The sequence below is a fragment of the Lagenorhynchus albirostris genome, chromosome 2 (assembly GCF_949774975.1).
Source record: "Lagenorhynchus albirostris chromosome 2, mLagAlb1.1, whole genome shotgun sequence".
NCBI classification, from domain to species: Eukaryota; Metazoa; Chordata; class Mammalia; order Artiodactyla; family Delphinidae; genus Lagenorhynchus; species Lagenorhynchus albirostris.
Genome location: NC_083096.1, coordinates 149,800,781 through 149,817,706, shown reverse-complemented (window position 1 = coordinate 149,817,706; position 16,926 = coordinate 149,800,781). Strand labels below are relative to the sequence as shown.

Sequence of the window (16,926 nt, the reverse complement as noted above, 5' to 3'; positions counted from 1 at the left end):
GAGAGCATGGGTTCCATTATAGCACTGCCTGGGTGGAAAGTCCGGCAACACCACTTACCGGGTAACCGTGGCAAGTTACAGAACTTCTTATGCCTCTGTGTCCTCATTTATAAAATGAAGGGGGTGGTGAGGAATGGCACAATGCCTGGCACACGGTAAGCATTTGATCAATGTTATCACTTCCCTTCCTCCTCAACTATTCAACTCCTACTTATCCAGCACATCTCATCTTGTGTCTCTTCCTCAGTGAAGCCTTTCTGGATTCCTCTGAGCAGGGCAGATCTCCATATTATAGGCTCCCATAACCCTGTTCACCTCTCTTTGACACAACTGCAACGTTGCAGTTATTTGTAAAATTATTTTATTGCATGCTTCCTCACTGCTTTGCAGGCTCCATAAGGACATAGATTTCGTGGTATCTTTAGACCTTGGTGTAGTGCCTCACACGTGGAAAACACCCAATACATATTTATCGGATTAATAAATGAATATAGCTGCAGTTCCATCATATTTGGCAAATGATGACCATCAAGGATCTGACTGAGAGCAGATTGACTGAGAGTAGGGTGAGGGGGATGAAAATCAGACTGCAATGAGTTTATAAGTGCTTGGGAGATAAAGGAGTTTGGACAGCAAGCAAGACTCCTTGGAGCATCTTGGGTGAAAAGGGAAGTAGAAGGAAAGGGCATTAGCTACGATGCTAATGCCATAAGAAAGAGAGGGATGCATTGTTGGTACTGTTGTAACGGGGGAGACTCCAGGATGTATATGCTGATGGAGGGAAGCATGAGGAGGGGAAGGGGAGGACGCAGGAGAGAGGGGAGAACAGGACAGCTTCCCGAGGAATGTGGGCAGGAATGGGATTCTGAGTCCAGGAGAAGGGATTAAGCTAAAACAGGACGGTGAAAACCTCTTGCCCTGAAACTGGAAGAGGAAACAAGGAAGTGAGTTTGGGTCTGGATGTTGAGGGAATTTGTGCCTAAGGACTTCAAATTTCTGAGTGAAGTAGGCAGTGACGCCACCTAGAAAGAGAGAGAGGGACAGAAGATGGGGAGGGGGACTCGAGACAGTAAAATATTATTGGATTGTCTCTGTGGGAAGGGGAGACAGAGCTGACCAAGGGCACGGAAGAGGATTGCTTAGTAGTGCTGAGATTGGAAACTATGAATTTTTATTGGCACATCTCTGCGTGGCTTTGTGATTTTCCCCAGCTGCGCTGAGTCGCCTGTGTGTCTGAGACAAAAAGGAGACTAGCTGGGTTGTAGAGAAGGCAAAGGAAGTAAAGAGGTTGAATATGTTGACAAGAGGGTGTTGCAGTGATGCGCCCTGGGGTCCAGGCTAGAATCCATGGGTAAGTGGTCTCAGGAGGTGGGAGGAGGGTAGAGAGAGAGAAGCAAGTGTGATGGGTACAAGGACATGAGAGGGCCGGGGGAGAGGGTGTTCTTTCACAGAGCAATTTAGGTTGTTGACAAGGTTCTCCAGGGGGAAGTGGAATACAGGACAAAATAACAGGAGCTGAGGAGGTCAGGGCAGTGACAGGGCTCGGGGTGACAGGTGAGTGTCAAAGTCCATGGCAGATGTGGAGAAGGGGGATAACAGTGATGAGGGATGCAGCGTGGTACTTGCGCTCAGAGCCCAGTGAGTGGAGAAGCAGTGGTCTGAAAGCGGCAGTGAGCACTAAGGAAGACACTGACCCCACCTCCTGGCCTGAGGAACCTGGAGTTGGAAGAAAAACAGCCAGCACTGGAGAGGACTGCCGGGAAGCGGTGTCTCTGGGGAATATACCAGGTTTCCGGGAAAGTGAAGAGAGGAAGTAAAGGGAGTATCCAGGGAGCGAGGATGGAGAGGATTTTATTGGCATGGTATTCAGTCCCAGAGGGCGTGATGGGAAGATGGTCAAGAGCCCCCTCCACCCCCTCCTTTCCCAGCATCTCTCCTAGGACTGTCTGCATCTCTAGCCCACCTCCCCCACTTGACATCACTCCTCCTGTACCATCTACTCCCCAGCCCACCTCCCACATGCATGTTCCCCATCCCACCCTCACAGCCCTCCCTCCTCTTCCCACACCTCCTCCCCAGTTCTCTCCTCCCCAAACCCTCTTCCTGCCCTGCCCCACCCCAGCCGGCCTGAGTGAGCAAGAACCCCTGCACCTTCATTTCTCAGGTCACTGCTTGGCTAATGGGCTATTAATTTGCTCAATCGTCCCCTGTGAGGCAAACTCAATTTCTGCCGGCCAGTCGTCCCTCCCTGTCGACAGCGTGATTGATTGGAGGAACAGCTGTCACCGCCCGGCTGCCTGCTCCCTGCCTCCTTCCCCACAAGTGCCCGCCGCCCCTCCTCCTCGGGCCGCCGCCCCGCGCCCACAGAGGCAGCGCACCCCTGCCACCTGCCCAAGGATCTGTCGCCAGCAATGAAAAATGACAGAAATATTTAAGGACAAATAAGGCTTCCCAACGCAATTGAAAATGATTACAGGCAGCTACAGATGGGGCCAATCTGATGCGCAGCAGCAAATCAAATCGAATTTCCTTATCGGTGTATTATTTTAGGCGTTATCTGGCACGTTGATGCAGTTATCAATTCAATTTCAGCCGCTGGTCCGCTGTTTACTGTCTCGGCTTTGCTGGGAAAAGGTAAACATGCTCAGCCCAGCAAATTAATTTCTGGCTGAAGCCAGAGGCTACAAAGAACTGCTCCGCAGGACTCACGGCCCCCACCTTGGCCCTGGGCTACAGTGGACCAGGCTGGCTGGGCCTGGGGCAGGCCAGAGCTTGCCCAGAGAGCAGAAGCCCCGCTAGCTGCCTGCCCCTGCCTGGCCCCATCCCCAAGCAGGATTCAGGGCTCCTAGCGGGCTGAGGTGACCGCTGTTGACTCCACGGCTGGTGCCAGGGAGAGGTGAAGGTCTCCCATTAATTCTCAGCTAAAAATGACAAGTTCGTCTTGGACGACAATTAAATGAAGTCAGTAATTGATGCTAATTGATCTCCAGATGCAAGGGCTCCCCTCAGCCTTAGCAGCACGTGGCTGTCTTGCTCGCTCTGCCCACCCCAGCCCTTGCACACCCCCAGCCCTCCACTTCTCTCTCCTCCTCTCCTGGTCCTTGCACAAGCCCCCTGGGCTCTGGGTCTCTGGACCCCAGAGGTCTGTGGGAGACAGCTGGCCGGGGCTAGGCTAGCAGGCAGTGCCCAAGGCCAAGAAGCTGGCCCACTGCCCACCCAGCCCCGTAGACATTTGTAATCAGTGCCCCAACTTTCCCCCATGAGCTTAGAAGGCAGGTAACGCTGCCCTCCTCGGCGCTTCACGATTTACTGCCCACAGCTGCTGGAGGTTCCCACTTCATTTTTATAAGCCCATAGTCAGAGCCAGCAGGGGGTAAAGCACACTTGGATTTGCTTTACACAGTCCAGTCCTAGCATTTTGGCTCCACAGCAAGGAAGACACTGGGGGAGAATGAAGTGTGTGGGGAGAGTGTCCGGGTGTACTCAGTCTACACTTGCATATATCCGTGTGCTCACATGTGTTCATCTAGATGGGAACAAATACCCACACTTGTCTGAGCACGTGTGTGTGCCAGCGCCCACACGTGTGTGTGTGTGTCCAGACATTTGAGAGGATATGTGTGCATGTCTCCATGTGGATATTGTCCTGAACTGGGCCCTTTTCTGCAGTTCATAATAAAGCCTAATCCCAGGGAACTCTGGGAAGCCCATCTGCCCTACCCACCACTGGCCTGGCCCAGCACAGGGCACTGTCTGGAAGTCATTAGCCAAGGGAGGAGGGGAACTTAGCTAAGAGGAAAGAGGCTGCAGTTGTGTTTGGGGCAGCCAAGGTCAATGGTGTGAGATAGCTGTGACCCCTGAAGCCCCACCAGCCTCTCAACAGTCTGGCTGGTGCACTTGGCTGGAGCAAATGCTCATGGGGCCAAGCATTTAGGGTCCACGCCCAAGACTCAGTGAGCTTGATTATGCCTTGGCCCAGAGCCCTTGGTTCCAGCTAGAGCCCAAGCGTGAGCCTAGACTACCCACAGGCTGACCTCCTCCTGGCTGGCTTGCAGATGTTTGCCATTGGCCACCCAAGAGCCATGTCTGGCTCAATCCAGGCCCCCTCTATGGCTAGAGACAGTAAACAGCACCCATCACAATAGGGGTCAGGGCACCAGCCCAGCTCCTGTTTCACAAGAACGTGGAGCTGGCAGGAGGCCATGTGGAACGGGCAATGCCTATCTGAGTCTCTGCCAGCAGAGTAGAAGGGGAAGGGAAGATGGCAAGGGCATGTGGGCGTGAACATGTCACCCCTATGAATTCTACCTGAGTGTATATGTCACGTGTCAGGGAGCCAGTGCCGTGTGAGGGGGTCCTCCTTATGCCAGGAAGAGGAGCCAGGGAAGAAGAGCATATACAGTAGGATAGATGACCAGACCAGCCCAGACCAGACCAGGGGCGAGGTAGGGGCAAGGAGCCAGAGAAAACCCCCTCAACGTCTCCCAGCTAGCATCTGCATCTTCTGGGGGTTTAGCAAGGTCAGTGATCACTTATTCATTCATTCAAGGAATATCTTTTGGTTCCTACTTTTACTACTACTATCCTCTTACTTTGGGCTATGCCCTCTGCTAGACACTGGGGCTATAGCAGTAAACAAGTTACTCCCGGACCTCAAGAAATTTACAGTCTAAAGAGAGCAACAGGCACATGATAGGCAATTATAACACCGTGTGACCAGAGGTAGCGCAAGAAGCTGTGGGAACGCAGAGGATGCACCTAGTGCAGTCTGGAGGAGCCGGGAAAGGCTCCCTGGAAGAAAGAATTCAGAGCCTTAAAGGATGAGTGAGATTTAGCCAGCCTGTGCAAATGGTCCCTGCCGTACCCTTTTTGGTTGCTTGGCAAGCCCAGAGCAGAGACAGATAGGCCTATTTGGTTCCAAGTGACTCTGGAACTGCTAAAAATGTCACCAGACCACCAGCCACTGCCCTGGGGTCTGGGCAGGAGGGTGCACAGCTGTGTTCAGGGCACCCCTGGGCACTGGCGGATAAGGATGGGCCATAGCTAAATACACGTCTCCCCTCTGCCTGCCCCACCCCCACCTCCTCGATCAGGGATGCCTATTAATCCTGACAAATGATGACTTACGAACATGTAATGCAAACTGATTCATCATACATTCAAATCCACCGCCCCGCCCCAGCGGGAGGCCCCAGCCAGACAAGTGTATTACACGGATAATGTATTTGACGTATTAATAAAACCAGCCGCATTGCTCTGGCGCGGGGACTGGGGAATGCCAATATACGATGACAGATCACATATTGATGAAATCCAGATGTTTGGAATCATAGTCTTGGGGCCTTGTTCATATTGACTGAAGGTAAAAAATGCCATCTGTCAGCATGTTAACTCTTCGTGTCCCACGCTCAGCAGAGGCACCAATCACGGTTTTCTGGGGAGAAGAGAAGGAAGATGGGAATGAGTGAGAGGGCAGAGTGGTGGCTTGGATGGATGTGCTGGGGTAGATGGGTGTGCTGTGGACATGATGGGTGGAAGGGACCCTTTTCATGCCTTGTGTTCTTAACCTCTCAGCAGCATGCGACCCTATCGATGATGCTCCCCCCTCCTTGAAACCCTTCCCTTCTTGGCTTTGATGACATCACCTTGTTTTCATCCTCTTCTTGGCTGTTCCTTCTTAGTCTTCAATGACTTAAACTTCCTCCACCTGTTGGAGTTACTCAGGGTTCTGTTCCAGCCTCTTCTTACTGTACACTCTGGCCCTAGGTGATCTCACCTACTCTTAACTTTTGTTAAGTATTTACCATATGCGAGACATTGTTCTAGACACAGAACATGCAGTGGTGAATGTCAGTCTTTATCTCGTCAGCGTCTCCAGTTCTCTAATTCTAGCTCTGGCTCACATATAGTGCCTACTCAGCATTTTCACAGGGTTGCCTTAACAGTTCCTCAAAGTAAGTTTATCCAAAACTGAACTCATTTTCTTCCTTACCAAGCCTACTGCTCTTCCTCCTGTTCCACAAGTCAGTAAATGGTCTAACACCTAGCCATTGCTCAAGTCAGGCAGCTTGGAGTCATCCTTGACTCCTCTCTGTCCTTGAACCCCCATGTCCAATCCACCCGCTTCTGTTCATCTCCGTCATCATCCACATCATCTCACTAGAGCAGGTCACCTTCATGTCTCACCTGAGTTAGTCAGATAACCTCCTAGATGGCCTTCCTGCACTTGATCTTGTCCCCTTAGACCATTCTCCGCTTTGCAGTTAGAATGATCCTTTTAAGATGCAAGTCTGGGACTTCCCTGGTGGCGCAGTGGTTAAGAATCTGCCTACCAATGCAGGGGACACGGGTTCGAGCCCTGGTCCGGGAAGATCCCATGTGCCGCGGAGCAACTAAGCCCGTGCGCCACAACTACTGAGCCGGCGCTCTAGAGCCTGCGAGCCACAACTACTGAAGCCGCGCACCTAGAGCCTGTGCTCCACAACAAGAGAAGCCACGGCAATGAGAAGCCTGCACACCGCAACAAAGAGTAGCCCCCACTCGCCACAACTAGAGAAAGCCCGCGTGCAGCAACAAAGACCCAACGCAGCCAAAAATAAATAAATTTTTTTTAAAAAAGATGCAAGTCTGATATGTCACTTCCCTGCTTAAAATTCTTCAATGGCTTCTCACTGTATGTTAAAAAATAATAATAATAAGCCAAAATCATTAACATAGTTGAAAAGTCTTCCAGGATCTGGCCTCTCTTTCATCAGCTCTCAGTGCTCTGCCCCTCACTCTCTGCTCCAGCCATACGGGACCCTTTTTAGTTCTTCACTTAGGCTTTCTCCCCTCTGTACCTTCAAACATGCTGTTTTCTATCTAGAAACAGTACTTCACCATCATTGCTTGACTGGTTCCCAGTCATTCTTCAAGCCTTTGCTTAAATGTCACTTATTTCTCCTCCCAGACCAGATGATATACTCCCATAGTTCCACGTACTTCCCTTGTTCTAAGACCACGCTGGGGATGTTTGTTGAATGTCTCTATCCACAGTTAGTTCTTAAGCTCCCTGAGGGCAGAGAGTGTGTCTGTCTGTTCATTACTGCATGGCATCCATACTGTAGCAGACCCATCTTTGGTACTCAGTTGACATTTGTCAGTGATTATTGAATCATTACCGAGGTGGGTGGATAGGTAGGTAGGTAGCTGGGTATTATGCAGTGGTTAAAAGCACTGGCTTTGGAGTCAGACAGATATGGATTTAAATCTCTGCTCTGAACCTTCCAGCTCTGTCATTTCATTGTTCTGAGCTCCGTTTTCCTCATCAGTGCGATAGAGACAGATTAATTACACCTATCTCATTGGACTGTTGTAAGGATTAAATGAGATTACATATGTGCAGCATTAAACCTACAGCCTAACATATAATAGCACTCAATAAACTCTTATTATTGTTAATGGGCAGATAATGTTTAAGTGGATGGATGGATATATTGACAAACAAACCAGTAAATAGTTATATGGGTATGGATGGATAGGAAGAAGGAACTCCATGGAAGCCAAAAGGGCCAGGGTACCTACTGAGCGGTACACAATCTTGATCATAGCAGGGAAGAAGCCTGGATACAGGGCAAGGCCAGGCTGGTGTCAGGATGGGGTAGATCCAGGCACAAACAGCAAACTGTGCTAGTGTCCTACTAGAGATAATAGTGACTCAGCACGCAGCCCTGATTTAACTAGATCCTCACAAAAGTCCTGAGAGTTAGTTGTTATTATCCCTGTTTCAGACAAGAAGAAACTAAAGCTCAGACGTGTTAAATGATTTGCCTAATGTCTCACAGCTAGTAAGAGGCAACTCTGTTGAACGTTGCTTGAAGGCTCTCGGTCACCAGGAAATGGAAGCCCTTCCGTCGGGATTGCAGGAGAAAAAGGGTGGAGCGTACACATATGTACACATAAACACACATGTATACACACGTACATACTCTTGAAAGTCCCAGCCTCCGTTGCCAGTTGTCATTAGAGTTACCCTCCCCCTCATTTTAACCCTCCCCATTCTTAAGTCAGACACCAGTCAGTCAAGCTCTGCCTTTTGTGGTCCGTGGTAAAAAGATAATGAATTTGGGGTTTGCTGCTTGAATAAACAGAGAGGCAAGAATGGAACCCACAGGCAGCAGAACTGAGACAAAACCAAACAGGCCAAGCTGGAGAGGCAATCACATGTTTGGGAGTTGCAGGGCGGGATGTGGGTTAGTGATCTAGGAAGGGAGGGTTTTCCCTTTGAATGAGACCCTCATCCTCCAGGGCTCAGTTCTGCACCAGGCCTCACTATGCAAGATGGCAGAGGAGCAGCTGTGCCGGCCCTTGAGCTGCCAGCGGTCAGCAGTTCCCAACAGAGGGGCACAACAGAGAGCTGATCCTGGACCCCAGGTACCTGAGGCCTTGATCCAAGGCTTGAGGGCCGGACTAGCTGGAGCCTGGCCCAGGCCAGGGAAAAGCTGCTTGGCTGCACTGCCCCTCCTCAGCAGGCCTGTCCCCCGCTGCTTACAACCACAGGCAGTCACTTCCTGGTGGAGCCTGGCTGTTTTCTGGTGGGGAGGTATTCCGGCAGCTCAGAAAGGGGAAGGGACCCTCTGGAGGTCCCACGACTAAGGAGCCTCCAGGCAGGGCCTGACTCAGCCCTGACTCTCTGCTCTTTGTGCTGGCGGTGCCCCGTGTGAGGCCGAGGGTAGGGTCAGGCCGCTCTGCTCCCTGCTCTCCTCCTGCTTGGGTGATACCTGCAGCAGCCGGAGAGGTGGAGGTGGCAGGAGCGGCGGAGCCGGCGGCGGGGCGGCTGGAGGGAGGTGCGGTAATGAATGTGGACGGGAGGCGGAATGAGCGATCCATCTTTGCATGGGAGGGGAGGGGAGGGGAGGGGGCCGCGCGCCTTCCCCCCACACACTCACACACTCAATCAGGCGCTGTCAGACCTCCGGCCGCCTGGCATTTTGGTGAAGAATCTCTCAGCTAAAAATTGTTGTCAGTCCCATTTCCTCGTTATCAGTGCAAGGGCTGAGGCAGCGCCCGGGGATTAGCAGAAGCGGCGAGCGCCCGCACCGCCATCCACTGCCGATAACACCGGGCCTCCTGCCTCACCTCCCCCATTCATCATCTTTAGCAGTGACAGCCCGTCCCAGTCGCTGTCCCCATCCCCTCATGCTTCCCGCGTCTCCCCACGATGCTGCTCAGCCTGGCTCCTGACCTCCCTGGAGAGCTAGGCCTCCTGAAGAGGGACGGGATTCAACCTAGGCCCCTCGGACCTAGACCCACCTGTGGCCGAGGGCTTGGCCAGCTGTGGGGTGGGAGGGCGGGGTCAGGAGTGAGGAATGCTCTAGGAGAAGATGCCTTCTCACAGCGCGCCCCTGGTGGGCTCGGTCTGCCTACCTGCGATGCTGGCAGCGGTGTTGGAGAAGGGATTCCTGCATTAGATGGGCAGCTGGACTAAGGATTTCTGGAAGCCTCTCCAGCCTGAGATGGACTCCCAGATACTGGGAACTGTGGAAGGGAAGAGCCAAAGGATGCCTAGGAAGAGTAGGGGGTTGAAGACTTTGTTCCCACCCCTGCAAGACCACAGCCCCTTCCTTTTGGCCATCCCCAGCGGTTTTATGGCCCGTTTTATGGCCACTGTAATGGCCCAGGTCAAAAGCTTCAGGGAGCTGTATTCTGGGAATTATGCAAACGAGGAGCAGGCCCAGGGCCAGAGTATGGATTTTGTCATTAAACCTGGGCAGGCCATGTCGTTAGTGCAGTAAAACCCACGTCATGACCACAGGTCTCAATATAAAATTATAGGGAACACAGCGGGGGAGGGGAAGAAGGGGGCCCACAGCCATGCTGACACCTGCCATTCCAGCCCTTGAGAAAATGGGGGTGGGATGGAGGGCATAGTCTGCAGGGTCCCTCCGCTGATCCCTGTGAGTGCTACTCCTGAAGCTGGGAGCCAGGAAGAGGACCCTTCTCCAAAAGGGAAACTGAGGCCAACCTCAGAAAAGTAGAAGATCCCTGTCAACAAAGCAGATGAACTGAGGACAGGTATATGGGAATGCTGGTGCCTGCTCCCAGGTGTGGAGGGAGGAACCTGGGCTCTAGGAAGCCCTAAGAGCCGTACTTGGTATCCCAGGCTGAGAGGGGCTGAAATCCTGATATTTCCACCTCAGCTCCTAGCCCATGCCCTAGATCCTACTCTTTCTCCATTCTTCTCTCTTACCATTTCCCCTCTTATGCCCATATCCTTCCTCAGTGCTTGGTTTCAACAGCCTTGTCAACTCTCCCTTATTCATCCTTCATGCCTGCCATCAAGCAATGCCCACCCCCCATCCCCCCCGGCTGGGTCCTACCACCGTCCTCTGGCCCCTTCCTGCCCACCCCCACAAGCACCCATTCATGCCTCCCTCAGCCCTGACCAGGGCTGCACTGACTGCAATCACTGATTTTCTTTTTCAGCTTTTCCACTAGTTTGTGATCTCCTTGAGGCCAGGAATGTGTTATCTTTATCTCTGAGAAAGAGATAAAGATATCTCAGTTTCTCATAGAATAATACCTGATGTAGAATAATTGTTTGACACGTGTTTGCTGAATGAATAAAGAAATGAAGCAATGAGATCAAGAGCCAAGTTCAGAGGCCCCTGTCTAGTTCTGAGCCTCAGTTTCCCCATCTGTAAAATAAAGATAATGGCCTGCAGAATTTCTAGGGCCTCACTCACCTCTGAAATTTTCTGGCTGAATAAAGTTAGAATGAGCTTAGACTCCTCATCTCCTCACTCCCAGACCGGGACCACATCTGCTTCTTTTACTCAGAGCTGCCTTCCAGCTGTCCCCTGAGCATCTGAGGCCCAGCCACCAGGGCACATGATCAGCAGAGTCCCTTCCCTTCCTCACAGACCTAGCCACACCAACTAGAGCCATCCCGACCCGACCCCGGCACACACATAGCCTCCCCAGCTGACATCCCAGCTCTGCAAAGGTCATCTTGCTTCTGGGGCAGTTAGCTCTTCGTCCCTACCTCCCCTCCTTCCCTTCCTCTTCTCTACTGTCTCATTTCACCGTTGAGCATCTAATCTATGCCAGGTCTTTTTTCTATTGTCTATAGATTAAAAGATGGTTAAGAAACGGTCCCCACCCACAAGAAACTCACAACTCAATCATTCATTCATTCATTCCTTTGCTTCCATTCTCTGCCTGGAACTCTTTTAAGGCACATCTCAAATTTCATTTCTTTGGTTAAACCTTCTCTTTTTCCACTCCTCAAAACACACACCCAGAATGAATCATTCCCTCCTCTGAGCTCTCAGATGACCTAGTCTGGGCATCCAGGAGAGCCGTGATCACCCTCAGTCTTGTGTCAAAAGGAGGTGGGTTCTTGTGTTCAGCCTGAACTGGGAATTCCCTCAGGCATAGGGTTACTAGACTTAGCAAATAAAAATACAGGACGTCCCGGTAAATTTGAATTCTAGAAAATCGATGAATAAGTTTTAACATAAGTATATCCTGTGTAATAGTTGAGACATATTTATACGAAAAAATTATTCATTATTTATGTGAAATTCAACTGGGCATCTTGTATTTTATCTGGCAACCCTACTGAAGCAACCATCTTAGTCATCACTGGCATGGCCCTTTATCTCTCTAAAAGCTAGTTTGACCCTCCCTAAGCACCAGAGGAAAGAAGAAGCAGGGAGAAAGATGTGGCCTTAAGCTAAAGAAGTCCTTCCTACAATCAGAGTTTATATGGATAGACAGGGATGTTTCTAGATGAATAGGGTTCCTCAACACTGTGCCTGTTAGCAGAGGCCAGGGGAGCATTGGCTGGGGAGAGCGGCAAGGGAGGGAGTTTAGGTATCCCAGTGGGTGCACTAGGCAACCTGCAGGCCCCTTCCTAGCACTGTGTGCTCTGGTTACCATCAGGGACAGGGTGGGGACAGAGTTCAGGCTCCCAGTGGGCCCCCAAGTCAGCATAGCCAGTGCTAAACCCACGTGTGGTTGTGTATTGGGGGTACGCAATTTGCAGGGCATTTTGGAGGGGAAGAGCTCAGAATCTGTTATACTCACAGAGGCCAATGAGGTTATCCAAGTGAGAGAGAGTGAGACCTGAACTGGGAGAATGTAGATTCCAGGAATATTGAAGCAGAATGGAGAGGACTTGGTGGTTAAATGAATGTGGGAAGGGGAGTAAGGCCAGGGAGGGGGCCGAGGGCGAGGCGAAGGTTACTGGCTTGGGTGACCAGGTGAATGCAGGTGTCTTTCACTGAGAAGAGCACTGCTGAAGAGGGCGGGGAGGGGAAAGTGAAGAAGCTGAAGTACTCAATTCTGGATTGTAGAGTTTCAGATTTTTGTGGGACATTCAGGCATTTATGTCCATGAGGCATTTGGATATAGGGGTCTGAAGAATACGGGAGGGATCTGGCATAGAGAAATGGATTCTGGAGTCGGCAGGGCACAGGTGGGAGTGATGGCCTTAAGAATGAACAAGATCATCCCAAAGGCAGAGGGAGGAGAGGAGAGGCCATGGAAGGAAGCATGGGGGAAAAGTGAAGAACTGGGAGAGGACGCCACCCTGGCAGGCAGTCACCCAGGTCCTTTTCTGTCTTTCCCACTAAACTGTGAGCGCCTCAGTTTCAGGGACTAGATCGGATTATATTCTGTGTCCCCACCACTCTGCACCAAGCCTGGTTCAGTGAAGACATCAATGTTTGTTGAATGACTGCAGGAAAGAATCCCCTTTCTCCCTCTTTTCTTCCTTCTCCCGCTTTGGGGAGTGTGAAAGCAGTGAGGCTAAGGTAGAGACAGAGAGGGCCCTGGATACTCTGGGTGATGGTGTGATTAAACAAGACCTGCTTCACTAACGTGTGAAATGAAGTGATCAAGGTTTGATTGCACAGAGCATTGATTGCGTCCTGATAGATTTCCGAGAGGGGCAGCTGGCTGGGGAGGTGCCGTGCACAGCCACAGCCTCTGGAACTGCAAAGCTGAGTGATGTTCATGGGCTCTGAGACCCTCAGGCTCACCCTTCCTCTAGGCCAAGAAGCCCTAGGAGGTAGCAGCCGGCTTGGGGTGGAGGACTGGGACAAGGCACTTCCCTCCACATATAGCCCGGCTTATATGTCTGTCTCTTCTTCCCTTACCAGGTAAGAAAAAGGCAGCAGCACTGTTTGACAGCCAGGCCCCTATTTGCCCCATCTGCCAGGTCCTGCTGAGGCCCAGCGAGCTGCAGGAGCATATGGAACAAGAACTGGAACAGCTGGCGCAGCTGCCTGCCAGGTAAGCCACCTGACGGGGAGCCTGCCCGCCGGAGGCCTCCACTCGGGGTTCTGGCCAACACGTCCCAGCCTTTTGGCACAAAGCAAGGCCCTGCTGCCATTCTCCACTCTGCTTTCAATCCTCAGCTCCACCACCTGAATGGTGCTGCCTTTCTCTTCTTGCTCTGGTTTTGGAGATGTGAGGAGAGTGATCCTCAGCCTCAAAAGGGCACAAGAGGAGCTGGAAAGGGGAGGAGCCTCAGGGCAGGGTTACGGAAGCAGGGCCCGGGCCTGGCAGCTCCCCCAGAAGTGCAGCCTGGGGTTGCCATCCACCTTCTCTATGAATCTCAAGGTCTGAAAGGTGACAATTTTGAGAACGTGCTCAGGCGTGTCCCCCCTGCTCCGCCCCACCTCCCTTGTCCCTGCCTGAAGGACTGAGCAGAGCCTCCTCCCGGGCCTTGTGGAGGAGCTATGGTTGTTAAAGGCAGCAGAGGAGGTGTGTAGCAAATTACCCCAAAGCTTAGCAGTTTAAAGCAACCATTTCATGATGCTTGTGGAATCTGTGGGGTCAGGAATTCAGACAGAGCACAGAGGGGGTGGCTTGTGTCTGCTTCATGATATCTGGGGCCCCAGCTGGGAAGACATGGTGGCTGGAAGCTGGGATCGCCTGGCTGCTTCATTCACACATCTGGTGGTTGATGTTGGCTGTCAGCTAGGACTTCAGCTGGGGCCGTAACCAAAGCACCTACACATGGCTTCTCCTTGTGGCCTGTGCTTCCTCATAGCATGGCAGCTTAGGGCTCGAAAGCAAATGTTCCAGTCAACGAGATGGAAGCTGGACCACCATTTATAACTTAGCCACAGAAATCACTTAACATCACTTCTGCTGTCCTCTCTTGGTTGAGGCAGTATTAGCCCACCCAGATTTTAGGGGCAAGGACATACACCCCACCTTTTAATGGAGAAGTGGCAAGCTTCTATTACAGAAGAGCACGTGGGATGGGAGACATGGTCATAGCCATCTTTGGGGGAAAGGGGAATACAGTCTGTTCCACTACTCCCAATCCCACCCCTTGTTCAGTTCAAGTCACCAGACTTGACTGATCTTCCTTCCTCTACCCTCTCACCTAATCCCCCGTGCAGGGTGTAGGGGACCAAAGGTGAATCAGAAATGGTCCCATGTAAGTTGGTGCAGCCAATATGGAAAACAGTATGGAGGTTCCTCAGAAAACTAAAAATAGAGCTACCATATGATCCAGCAATCCCACTCCTGGGCATATACCCAGCCAAAAGTGTAATTCAAAAAGATACATGCACCCCTATGTTCACAGTGGAACTATTCACAATAGCCAAAACATGGAAACAACCTAAATGTCCATCAACAGATGAATGGATAAAGAAGATGTGGTACCTATACACAAAGGAATACTACTCAGCCATAAAAAAACAACGAAATAATGCTGTTTGCAGCAACATGGATGGACCTAGAGATTATCATACTAAGTGAAATCAGAAAAAGAAAGACAAATACCATATGATATCACTTATATGTGGAACCTAAAATATGGCACAAATGAACCTATCTACAAAACAGAAACAGACTCACAGACATAGAGATCAGACTTTTGGTTGCCAAGGGGAAGTGGGGGGGGAGTGGGGGAGGGAGAGGGATGGACTGGGAGTTTGGGGTTGGTAGATGCATACTATTACATTTAGAATGGATAAACAACAAGGTCCTACTGCACAGGGAACTATACCCAATCTCCTGGGATAAACCATAATGGAAAAGAATATAAAAAAACATGTCTCGGGCTTCCCTGGTGGCGCAGTGGTTGAGAGTCCGCCTGCTGATGCAGGGGACATGGGGTCGTGCCCCGGTCCGGGAAGATCCCACATGCTGCGGAGCGGCTGGGCCCGTGAGCCATGGCCGCTGAGCCTGCACGTCCAGAGCCTGTGCTCCACAACTGGAGAGGCCACAACAGTGAGAGGCCCGCGTACTGCAAAAAAAAAAAAAAAAAACATGTCTCTGTGTGTATAACTGAGTCACTCTGATGTACAGTGGAGATTGGCACAGCATTGTAAATCAACTACACTTCCATTTAAAAACAGAAGAAAGAAAGAAATGGTCCCACCCTCAGGAGCTCATAATAGCAGAGTAAGGAGAGCCAAGCACTAGAAACCCTGAGGGATGGAGACTGCTCTACAGGAAGAACAGGAGCTGTAGGAGCATCGAGGAGGCAGCAAACCCAGCTCGGAGCAGAGAAGGCCTCCTAAGGGAGGTGAGGCCTGGGCTGAATTTTGAAGGCCAAAATACTAGTTGCTGTGTTACAAATTCCTCCAAAAATCCATGGCTTAAAACAGCAAACACTTAATATTTTGGTTTCTGTGGGTCATCAATTCAGACACAGCTTAGTTGGGTAATTGTGGGTAGTTGGGGGTAATTGTGGCTTCTGGCTCAGTCTCTCATGAGGCTGCAGCCAGGATGTCAGCCAAGGCTGCAGTCATCTGAAGGTTTGACGGGGGCTGCAGCATCCGTTCCCAGGTTGGCTCACTCGCATGGCTGTTGGCAGGAGGCCTCAGTTCCTCAACATGCAGGTCTCTCCACAGGGCTGCTTGAGTTTCCCTGTGACATGGCAGTTGACTTCCCACAGAGGAAGTGAGCCAAGAGAAAGACTAGAGAGGAAGCCACAATGCTTTTTATGATCTAGTCTGGGAAGTCATACACTATGGCTTCTAATGTATTCTATTCTACTCACTAGAAGCAGGTCACCAAGTACAGCCCACACTCAACAGAGGAGAATCAAACACTATAAGCTGTTGAAGGAGAGAGCACCAAAGAATTTGTGGGAATACTTAAAACTACCACAGAAGACTATACTAATGATGATAATAATAATCCTGGTGAACACCGTGTGCCAAGAACTTTATATTATGTCAACTTATTTAACCTTCACGACAACCACTGAGCTAGGTAAAAATTATTAACTCCATTTTACAGATGAGGAAACTGAGGTCAGAGAGGTTAAGTGACTTCTCTAAGTTTGCACAGCCTGTGAAGTGGTAAAGATTCAGCCCCAATCAATCTGACTCTGGAGCCCATGCTTTTAACCACTCCCGCCTCACACACACACACACACACACACACACACGCAGGACCAGCCTAGAACAGGCAGGGAGTGAAAGAAACACTCTTCTGCAATTGAGTTCCATACCTTGGCTATCCAGGAGGGTTTCTGGGTAATTTGCTCCCAGTAGAGGACTTCTCAACAGGAACTAAGAATAGAGGCAGAGATGGAGGGACTCGCAGAGCCTTGTAATCGCAGTGCACCCCTAAGGGTCTGGAGAATGAGGGCCAAAGCTCTCTTTCTGCCTCTTCCTTGGGGGCCACGCTACAGCCTAGTCCCTGTGGCCCCATCCCTGCACTGGGGGCCACGCTACAGCCTAGTCCCTGTGGCCCCATCCCTGCACTGCCCACAGAAGTGTTCCACCCCCACCCGTGACCCTGCACCAATCACTCCTCCCTCACGTCCTCTCAGAGCATCCCCTACGTCCACACCCTTCGGCCCACGTCCATTCCCTTACCCGGAGCCTTCACATCTGCCCCGCCCCTCACCGCCATGTCTTGCGTGCCCCACTTCTGTGCCCCTCTCGTCCAGGCCCAGCCCAGCAC

General features: G+C 51.2%; 2 protein-coding genes across 8 annotated transcripts in view; one reads left to right on the top strand and one right to left on the bottom strand.

The window, feature by feature from the left end:
- The window catches only part of TMEM53 (transmembrane protein 53), a 447,568-nt gene that overhangs the window by 377,386 nt on the left and 53,256 nt on the right, over positions 1–16,926 (bottom strand). The window lies entirely within an intron of this gene.
- Positions 1–16,926, top strand: part of RNF220 (ring finger protein 220) — a 217,256-nt gene that overhangs the window by 167,036 nt on the left and 33,294 nt on the right. For both annotated transcript variants that reach the window (XM_060140245.1, XM_060140244.1), the window contains exon 2: positions 13,146–13,278. In XM_060140245.1, coding sequence (XP_059996228.1) covers positions 13,146–13,278 — 133 coding nt within the window. The remainder of the gene's footprint in view (positions 1–13,145; positions 13,279–16,926) is intronic.